At 38.7% G+C, this 10,460-nt stretch overlaps 1 protein-coding gene across 1 annotated transcript; it reads left to right on the top strand.

Annotated features, from left to right (window-relative positions):
- Nucleotides 1-262: 262 nt before the first annotated feature.
- On the top strand, nucleotides 263-10,238 carry BUB3 (BUB3 mitotic checkpoint protein). The gene is made up of 7 exons (XM_010154527.1): nucleotides 263-314; nucleotides 2,518-2,712; nucleotides 3,748-3,817; nucleotides 4,965-5,116; nucleotides 7,942-8,100; nucleotides 9,493-9,670; nucleotides 10,018-10,238. The coding sequence occupies exons 1-7, from the start codon at nucleotides 306-308 to the stop codon at nucleotides 10,236-10,238; spliced, it is 984 nt and encodes a 327-aa protein (XP_010152829.1). The 5' UTR covers nucleotides 263-305.
- The last annotated feature ends 222 nt before the right edge of the window (nucleotides 10,239-10,460 follow it).

Genomic DNA, 10,460 nt, shown 5'->3' with positions numbered 1-10,460 from the left:
GTTTCCCATCGGCAGCGCCGGGCGCCAAGGCCTCTCACGCCCTCCTGGGGCTGCCCGTCCGTTTCCCGGCAGGGCCTCGAGTGTCTCCGCCGCCTCTCCTCGGCCCTCCCTCGTTACTCGGGCCCTTCCCTCACTCTCTTCCCTTCCCGCCGCAGCCGGCAGCATCTGCCGCATCCCGACGTGCTTCTCCGGAACGGGACTGCGAGAGCAGCCGCGCCTCTGACGTCTCAGTGCTTCCCTAGGCCGCTGCGGGGAGAAAGCTTTTCTTTTGCGTTGTGTGGAGCAGCGAGAGGAACTTGTGCAACATGAAAACGGTACTTTTAATGTTTCTGAATGAAAGTGCAGACTCGTTGTCCGACGTTTTCAACAAATTGGCTTGCTTTGTTCGAGAAATGCTTAACGTCTAGCTAAATTATGGATTGTGCCATGTTAAGAGGAACCGTAAGAGCACTGATTTATTATCTGTGCAGAAAGTAAGCGAGCTTTTGGGAATGATGGGAGTTGCAAAGTTGCGCCTTGTAGTTACGTCAGCATCGCAATTTCTGCAGCATGCATCTTCCCTGTAATGTCGTGTGATTTCTCTTGTCGTGCTGGAACGTTTTACCGGGACTTTGTTGTTTGAGGTGGGCATGACAGTTACTTTTGTTTGGCAAGCCCGGCTGTGAAGCAGTTGCATTTATGAAAACGTGTAGAGTTCTTTGTGTGATTTTTTGTTTAATTTGTTAGCATATGTAAAAGGTAGGTTATATTTAAATTCTGATAGCTTATAAATTTTTCTGGATTAAAAATACCTTTGGGAGATCCTTCCTGGTTTCTTATATAAGTAACTTTGCTTCCTGGAGTGCTGCCTGTTGACTGCCTTTGGGCTGGTTTGTAACTGTTGTACCAGGAGCTTCAAATCCTCATGCTTGTTGTTTCAGTCTACTGCCACAAGTGGATGAGGCGATTGTCAAGTTCAGACGCATTCACACAGTTGCTTTGAATTCCTTTAGGTTTTGTGACTTTGTACGTCCATCTGAAATACTCATGGGTACACTTCACCGTTTAAAGTGTGGTGAAGGTGCTGCCGAATTCTCGACAGTATTCATATAGAAATACGCGTGGCAAATTCTCAAGCACGTCTCTTTTGCCCAAGCATTCCCAAAGCAAAGCGGAAACAAGAGGTTAAAAGGAAGCTTTTATTTCCTATTCTTAGAGTTGTCTTTTCCTCCTCACTTCATGTTTAAATAGCAGAAGTAGCACTGTGTTTATACAGTGGGGAGTTTTTTGAAGGATGCCTTACAGAACACCAGCCAAACGCTCCCACTTAGGGAGTTTTTCCAGTGTAAGAATGTGTAGTGCTCACATTATACAACTTGATGATTGGTCAGTTACTGACAGGTGCTGAGCTGGAATAATTGTGCACTACATTTGAACCTTGTCCTAGTTCATCTGCTCATTCTCTCGTGATTTATTCTCAGAGGTCTGATCTTACCTCTGTAGCTGTACATACAAATTCGAGAGTGGTAACATTATAGAAAATCTCAGCTAATTTACTTCTCTGTCCTTTTGGCATAAGGGAAATATGCTGTTAAGGGTTTCTGAAGCCTTAAATAAAGTTTTGGCGGTTTTGTTGGTGTACATAAAAAACACTAGAAGAATAATTTTTTTATTATAAGGTCTATACTGTCTTCCCAGCTGGAAGTTGCTGTTCAAAGCCTTTGCTGTCTGTTGAGTTTTTGTGTATACAACTATCCAGCCCCATGACGTGCGGGCTGCAGTTACCTTCATTTATTGATCTGTCATTGAGTTGCTGAGACTTTCTTTTTTCTGTCACATCACATTCATATGTTTGGTCTGTGTTTCAGTATCATACAAAACATAACTCTCCCTTCTTATTTGATCTTCTTCAGACTCTGAGAGGAAAAAAAAAATCTTAAAGCTGTTTCTTGAGGAAATATTTTATAGTATTTATGGAAGCCTAAGGATTGGAAAGTTGCAGAGAGCCCGAAACTTTTTAAAAGATGATCTAATTACTTGGAAGTATATGACAGTCATGACAAATCAATGTGTGGTTTTTTTTTTGTTGCAGTTTTCAAATCACATTCCTTTCTGTCTGCATTTGTTTTTTAAAGTAACTTACTGACGCGCAAAGTAATTTATAAATATTTACTTTTAAAAATACAGCCACATATGTGGTAGAGTGGAGGAAAGATACATTTGTAAGTAACAACAGCTAAGCTTATAGATAATAACAATAAAAATAAAATTTTTCTACTGCTTATTCCGTGTTCTGTTTAAATTTCAAAGCTCTCTGTAGGGGGAGGAATTTAGTGAGGTTTTGGACAGGAATTAGTGTCTTGAATTTTGGAGTTTGTCAGAACTGGTTGTTCTGAACTTTTTCTGTGTAAAAACTACTGAGCGTTTCAGGTCTACTTTAAGTTTCCCTTAAGATGGGTCAGGCAGCCAACTAACTTGCTAGGCTTATGTTCTTGTTATTATTAAAATTGTATTTGTGTGTTGTTGTCTTTTCTTCAGATGACGGGATCAAATGAGTTCAAACTAAATCAAACTCCAGATGATGGTATTTCATCAGTAAAGTTTAGTCCAAATACATCTCAGTTTCTGCTTGTTTCATCCTGGGACACGACTGTCCGGCTCTATGATGTTCCTGCCAACACTATGAGACTCAAGTATCAGCATTCAGGAGCTGTCCTTGACTGTGCTTTTTATGTAAGTGTGTGAGGTGTCTTTTTTAAATTGCTGTTTTATAGACGTATACTGCCCAAGGCACATGAGCAATTATCAGTCCCTGAAATTAAAGGGATAGTGAAATCCCACCTGAAATTCATGTTAAACAACTTATTTCTGCCAATTAGTCTTCTTTTAAGGAATATCCTTCTAGTCCTAAACACGGATATTTCCTGTGAAGGGTGCAAGCACACAAGTAACTTTCTGCTGGTAGAAGTGGTAGGCAAAAATAATTTTGAGCTGATTTATGCTGTTTCTGCAAGGGTATGGTAAATTGTGTATGTGTGTTTACTGAGAGACGGACTGCTAGTAATATAGCCAGAAATCACTGTTTGCTGTAAATCCCTGTAGCCAATTATTCTTTTCTTCTTAACCTTCTCATGCTGGGTTGTTTTGGAAACGCAGCATTGTTCCAAGTGAGTCACTTACCAGATACTTCATTACTGTATTTTTAATGCAGTGGATTTGAAACATGAATGACTTAAATTTATTGGTGCCCCCCCCCCCTTTTTTTTTTTAAATGAAAGGTTTCAATTAGCGCCTTCTTTTTTTTTTGCATTGTATTCTGGCATGTCCTCTGGTGACTTGATCTTGAGGTGTTACTGAATGTTTTAAGGGTCGGTTTAAATGTTTAATGATACTTGTGCTTTTTTCACTGACTTTTTTGTCACATAGCTAGTGTCATAATGTGGATCAACACGTAGGTTCTCTAATGGTTGTCAGTTTCCAAACTGGTTTTAGAAGGAACACACTTCAGCTAGGTGGTTTATGGTCATTTAAAAATCAGCATTGTGTTTTACTGTTACAGAAATAGAAATTGCCCCCTTTATTTCAATGTTTTGCAAAGCTTCTTTCATCTCCTTGTTTAGATCTGGTCCTGATCTTACCCTCATGTCTTAATTCCCATCTTCCCAAAACTCTTGAAAGCAAGTCCTGTGCTATGAGCCTAGGAGATTAAATGTGTAGTAGCTAGGGAAACTTAAGGCATGAGGTAAGGTGAATGTTTTTGCTTTATAGGATCCTACCCATGCCTGGAGTGGAGGATTAGATCAGCAATTGAAAATGCACGACTTAAACACGGACCAAGGTAAGCAGGTTGAATTCTGTGAGTGGTCTCAACAACTGGCCTAAGCTTGACACTCTTATACTCACACGAGCACAATAAGTTTCCAGCTTTTTAGCTGGGTGATGTTTGCATTAAGTAGTAGCCTCTGTTATTTGTCAGTGCTCAGCAGTCTCTTTGCTGCGCAGCCCTTCGTGAGCACCGAGGCACTGAACAAGGCAGTGTTCCTTACTGTGGAACTGGAGATCGTGCCCTAACACCTTTAACAGAAGGGCCGGATCTGCTGCTACCAGACGGGCGTTTAAACTTTCCCTCAATGAATATTCATTGATGTATTTTACGTGTATGTCCTTTTTGTGTACTTATTTTAAGCCATAGGCTACTGTGTCTCAGTTAGGGGAAATTGACTAAGCTGAACTAAAAGTCAAAGTGTTATTTTTCAACAGTTTGTGGTTTAGACATATTTAGGGTGGTCTTTCACATGGATGGTGGACTGTATATAATGCTTTTGCTTTTGGCCTTATACTGCATTATTTTCTAACAAAACAGTGCTCAGAAGTAGCACAGTTCCAGTACCTCATTACTGCAAAATACAGAGCTAGGTTGCCTAATTTTTTTCTGTGTTTGCACGCATGTTACAGAGAAAGGTGGATATCAGCCTGAGACAAATGTGGTCATCAGAACCAACCAATAGCCAGGGCTTGACAAAGTTGTGTGTGCAGTAATGTTGGAAAAAGGTCAAATAATGCTGTTAGAGATGACTTTCTGGAACTGTTTATATTAATATTTTATTAATATGTAGTAATTCCCTTCTTTTGTCATAGCTTAGGCCACTTTGTGTATTAGTGTCTGTGTCACAGGCGGCCATACCATTTGGTAGTGAACACTTCAACTTCAGAAGGTATCTCTGGGGCTGCCTCAAATTCTTCACTTCCTTTCATAATCTCTGGAGACATAAGTTTAAATTTTGTATTCTGAATATTTGCAGAAGTTACGCTTCTGGAGACTGAACTGACCTTAAAGGGACTCCTGGCACATCAGTGCACTGTGGGGATGTCAGCAAATAGTGTGTTTGTACCGCAGTAGTGTGTCCTTTTTTTTATTCTTTATTCAACATGCTCTGGCTGTTTTTAGAGCCAGTAAAGTTACAATATGTTGTATTTTCCTACAGAGAACCTCGTTGGTGCCCATGATGCTCCTATCAGGTGTGTTGAGTATTGTCCAGAAGTGAATGTCATGGTGACTGGAAGCTGGGATCAAACAGTTAAACTGTGGGACCCCAGAACTCCTTGTAATGCAGGAACCTTCTCTCAACCTGAAAAGGTATGGACTGGATGCTGTATTCCAGGTGGCATGTTAAATAAAACATTCAGTGACTGGTTAAAGGTCACCATAGAGGACACCAAACTGAATTTTGAGAAGTTACATTGAATGGTTTTTAAGATATGAAAATGTTGTTTTTTAAAATATTCAGAATATATATGGCGAGTTTTAGGTTAAGTCTTCGAGCTTTCATCAGTAGGAGAGCATAACTTAATTCTTCACACTTGTGATGGACCAAATTCTTACAATTTGAAACAAACCTGAGGAAGGAAAGCTGAACAAAAAGCATGTGAAACTGAAGTGTTGTTAATAATCCTTGTCGTAATTGTAATACGCACTGTCTGTTTCTTTAAAGAGTAAGACTTGCAGCTATATCAGATCCTGGCAGTCCTAAGGTCCGATCCTTTTGAAATGGAGATATAGTAGGAAGCTAATTATGTTGCCTGAAATAATATTTTGCTTTGTCACTGGTATTAAAAGACTGAGCAGAATTGCTCGTGTTGCAGTTTATCTGTCATTGTACTAATGCCTAGTAAATTCAGATGTTCTCCTAACGCTAAATTCCTCTGTGCTAGTGAGAGACCAAGAGAAATAAGGTAAAATGTAGTATCTTAAGCTTTTTCTAATGGTTATATTTTGTGTTAATCTTAATGCTGTGTCACTGGAAGAATCATAGAACAATTTCTTACCTCATGGACTGCCAGACACAGCCTGGGTTGCTGGATAATTGTACATATGCATATATATATATTCTTTTTCCCCTGTACCTTTCTAAAATTTTATTTAGCTCTGTCACATCGTATTGTCAAGTCATAATTACGAACCATTGTTGCATTCCCTCTTGCATCTAAATAGCTATTACTTCTGTTACAACCTAGCTGAATCTGCTTCTGCAAGACCTTTGTTCAGAATAAAGTAATTGCATTATTTCTAGTTTTGATTTATAGTTGTGTGTAGCATGTAAAGAACTGTGATAAATTGCTGACAGAATATCATATAATGGACAGCCCCAGTGAATCAAGCTGCTTATTGGTTCAGCAAGGTTCATTATGTCATTTTTTTAATACTGCCTTTGATAAATGTGTACACCTACTCAACTGCATGACAAAGGTTTCATTTGATTTATGATTGTGTGGTGTAGAAAGAATACTTACTGTACAGGTGTGACATCAGTTTGTAAAGAAGATTTAAGATACTTAATGTTCTTGATGCATTTGTTTCTGTACATGTACTCAAACGCATTTTATATAATGTTTATTAATACTTTTGGATCAATTTTTACATCAGTAATGAAGTGAGAGTTGAAAAACTGTCTTGTTAAAGCGTGTAACTACTGTTGGCTCAGTTTTCTTGCCCTTTCTGTATGTAAGTGGGATTTGGCAATTGGGATCATTAGAAACCTGAGGCATCTCCTATGCGAACATTTAAAGTATTTCCTGTCTTAATGCCTCAGTCTTATTAGGGAAGTTCAATGATCACTTTTAGAGAAAAATGCATGCTGAGTGAATGTAGATTGGTCCAAGGAAGTTTTATTTCTACATATACACACACCTGTAGGCTTAGTTTTTTTATTAGAAATTAGGTTTTTGAAAATGTAATTTCTCCAGAAATGTTTATAGCAGACAATGAGAAGTTTTGGCTGATAGTTCAGTGCAGTTTTAAAAGAACTGAATAGCTTTATTGGGCTTTATCAGAGAACCAGAAAGTGAAACTGGGTGCTTGTGTGAAATTATACAACCAGGTGCCAAAAGTTAATTGAATTCTCCTGGCAGGATACCAGATCTCTTGCACGTGCGATTCCTGAGCTGAGGGGTGTACAAGATCTGTTTCCTATATGTTTAGCTGCATGAGAAGCAGAACAATTTATATGCTGAATATTTTAATGAGAAATTTGATTAACAAAAAAAAATTAAAACCTCTGAGCCAATTTTTGGAGGAGAGTTGAAATTCTAAGCCATAGTAGTTCTTGATGATGGCCAGCATATTGCTTCACTTAGTTTTATTAAAGTGTACAAGGTACTTTTTTTAATTAACGGTTTCTTGTCAATTTATTTTGCTTTGTTAACACAAAGCTCAGCTTGAAGTATTTTATTTAAAAAGAAACTTGCTGTTACCAGAGGGAGGAAAAGCGGGAAGTAAAGGTGGGATGTGGTGGTGTAGGACTGAACTGCAGGATCATGAATTGATAGTGGGCAGTGCAAGCTATGCATACCAAGCAAAGATGAATTCCAGTCTCCATGCCCCTTTTTTTCCACCCCTAATACTTTGTATCTATTTTCCTCTTGCCTGGAAATATCCAATAAATGTAATACTTGAGGAAAACTTGAATAATATTGATTTCCCTTTTGAATTACCCATAAATGCTTCCGTACACATCTAGCATCTAGAACATGGGTAATACCAACAGCAGGAAGAAATCTACTCTGTGGAGGATCATTTAGATGCCACTGAGATGGGGAAACTTGTAACTGAGCAAACATACTTGAAATGTAGAATTGCACAAGTGCATATTAATTTTTTCCTACATTAGTTATGGGCAGCGTGGGGCTGTGTTGGGTGTGATTTTTCAGCTCTGTGCTGGGGTACAGAATTAATGGTGAGCTTTTGAAATGCTACGTCAGTGTCCTATCGCTAACCAGCTGCACACTACTGCTGCTTATCCCAAATTTAAGTTATGAATTGAACCTAAAGGGAATTCTACAGCTATAGACTTTACTGTAGATGTCACCTGTTTTGGTATTGCATATTGCTGACATTTTATTTTCCACAAAGAGCAGCGGATATCCAGGCTGATAACTTAAATATTGTAATATTTTTTTTTAAAGGTCTACACGCTTTCTGTGTCTGGAGATAGACTGATTGTGGGGACAGCAGGTCGGAGAGTGCTGGTGTGGGATTTACGCAACATGGGCTATGTTCAGCAGCGAAGAGAATCAAGCCTGAAGTACCAGACCCGCTGTATCAGAGCGTTTCCGAATAAACAGGTACGGGAACCATGTCGGTAATTACGTTTCTGCTGAATATTCTTTAGGAAAAATGATGGGTTCTCTGCGTGTTTCTGTAATTTAAAAAAAAAAAAATCTAGTCTTCAAAGTTTTGTAATCAAATTCTGGGGGTGGGGGAAAATGGTGTTTGAGGTTAACGCTTTTAAATACTGAGGCTTAGGAATGTTTGCTACTGACTTACCAGCATATTATGGTTTTATTTTTTCCTTACTTTTGTCTCCTTTTTAAAATAACCTATTTAATGCATCACAATGCTGACGTAATTAAAAAAAAAGCAGCCAAAACTCCACGAATTTGCAGTAGAAGAGAGGAAGACAGAACTGGTGACTGCTCAACAGCCTTTATGCACTGTAGCCCTAGGTTCTTCAACAGGCTGTGTGCAGGGGCAGGGTTAAAACTACATGAGCTGTTTATGTGTTTTTCTTTCTTTCTTTTTAACTCTGAGTCTGTGTCATACACTCAAGAACTCGTGATCCATTATCGAGGGGGAATTGTACAATTTAGATGAGCCTGCACCGTGTTAACCTACATGGAACAGCTGTGTCTGTGGTATTTCTCTGAAGTAAAGGACAAAGATTAGCTTTTTCTGGCAAACTAATTTGGAAGGGAATTTTACCGTGTACACAGTGGTAGTACAGGAGTTGGGAGGCCTCGTTGCTTGTTCTTGAACTGGCATGAACGCTTTGTACCTTTTCAGTTCCAGTTATAGTAAAACAAGCTGATTTTCTAGATTATATTCTATTATGGATTTTAAAGAACCTGGCTATAGCTAGATATCATTACAATCCTATTTCTGAAAAAGATCTATTATGAGCTTAACTCAGAAGTTATAATAAAAGCATCTCAGGTTGCTTGAAGTCAGAGCTGTAATTAACTGGATAAGTGGACACCACTTATAACCAAGTTTCACTGAAAATACTATTTCAACTTCCGTGTTTAGTTGCTGGTATAACACTCTGAACCAGTTTTAATGTAATGCAATTCTGAAACTAAATAGTCCCGTGAGCATCGCTGATATTTGAGACGTTTAGTCCCTGGGGGATAGGTGGGCCTTAGCAAGCGCTTCTTGACAATTTTTTTTCCCCAAATCAACTTGTGTTTGGACCTGCAGGGGTAATTAAAAGCCTCGCTGTTAGCTTAAACCTATGGTGCAATGAGAGTCTCTCGGAAAGCTTTTTTTCTGCATTACTGCTTAGAAGCAGATCTTACAGATGATGCTGGGGATCTGTGTTAACACTTTCTGGTTGTACACAATTAGCAACTGTTTACATTTAATTTATTTGAATTTAGCGGGGTATAAGACAAATTGTCTTGCAATCTCTTCTCCAGTTGTAAATTTCTAAAATGCGTATCTCCACGTTTTTTTGGTAGGGTTATGTTTTAAGTTCTATTGAAGGTCGTGTTGCGGTGGAATATTTGGATCCAAGTCCAGAAATCCAGAAGAAGAAATATGCATTCAAATGTCACCGTTTGAAGGAAAATAACATTGAGCAGATTTATCCAGTTAATGCTATTTCTTTCCATAATGTCCACAACACATTTGCTACAGGTAGAGTGGATACTCAATGTTTTGTAACAGCTTGCATCAGTTCCTTTAGTTTTGATTTAAACAAGTCAGCCTTTACTTCCCGTGCCCTTTTTAAGTGTTTAAATCGTATTTGTTGCAATGAGCAGAGTTTCTAAATTATTTGATGCAATGAGTTAATTGCTTTAACAGTGATTTTGGGGAATATTTCTGCTCTTTACTGAATTATGCACCTCTCTGTAACGCTGTGTTTTTCCTGACAAAGTCTGTCCAGGTAGTTTTCTCTTTTTTTCCCCTTTGCTGTATCTTTGCAGTGTTGCTGCTCTCCCGGTTATAATTAACAGACAGTTTTTCCAAATTTTAATTTTCAGGAGGTTCCGACGGTTTTGTAAATATCTGGGATCCGTTTAATAAAAAGCGGCTGTGTCAGTTCCATCGGTATCCCACGAGCATAGCATCACTTGCCTTCAGCAACGATGGAACTACCCTTGCAATAGCTTCTTCGTATATGTATGAGATGGATGACATCGAACATCCTGAAGATGGTATCTATATTCGCCAAGTGACAGATGCAGAAACAAAACCTAAGTGAGTATGCTTCACCTGTGGTTGAGCCTTTCTGAGCATTCATCCCCAGATTTATTAATTTTCCTAAACTCATGAATAGCATTATTGATGCCAGGAGATAGTGCAGCTTGACAGTGGGGTTGGTTTTGATTTTATCTTGTTCGCCCAAGCTTTCAATATCCGTAGGTTGATAGACGTCTGATGGATAAAATTGTGCCTAGTTGTTTCGTAGGAGAAGAATGTCAAA

This window comes from Eurypyga helias, unplaced genomic scaffold, assembly GCF_000690775.1.
Source record: "Eurypyga helias isolate BGI_N326 unplaced genomic scaffold, ASM69077v1 scaffold25186, whole genome shotgun sequence".
NCBI classification, from domain to species: domain Eukaryota; kingdom Metazoa; phylum Chordata; class Aves; order Eurypygiformes; family Eurypygidae; genus Eurypyga; species Eurypyga helias.
Note: the sequence above shows the minus strand (reverse complement) of the source record. Positions and strands in the feature narration are given on the sequence as shown.

Coding starts and splice junctions, on each gene's coding strand:
- BUB3 (XM_010154527.1), top strand. Junction 5,117..7,941: donor CCTTCTCTCAACCTGAAAAG/GTATGGACTGGA, acceptor TTTTTTTTAAAG/GTCTACACGCTTTCTGTGTC. Junction 9,671..10,017: donor CCACAACACATTTGCTACAG/GTAGAGTGGATA, acceptor TTTAATTTTCAG/GAGGTTCCGACGGTTTTGTA.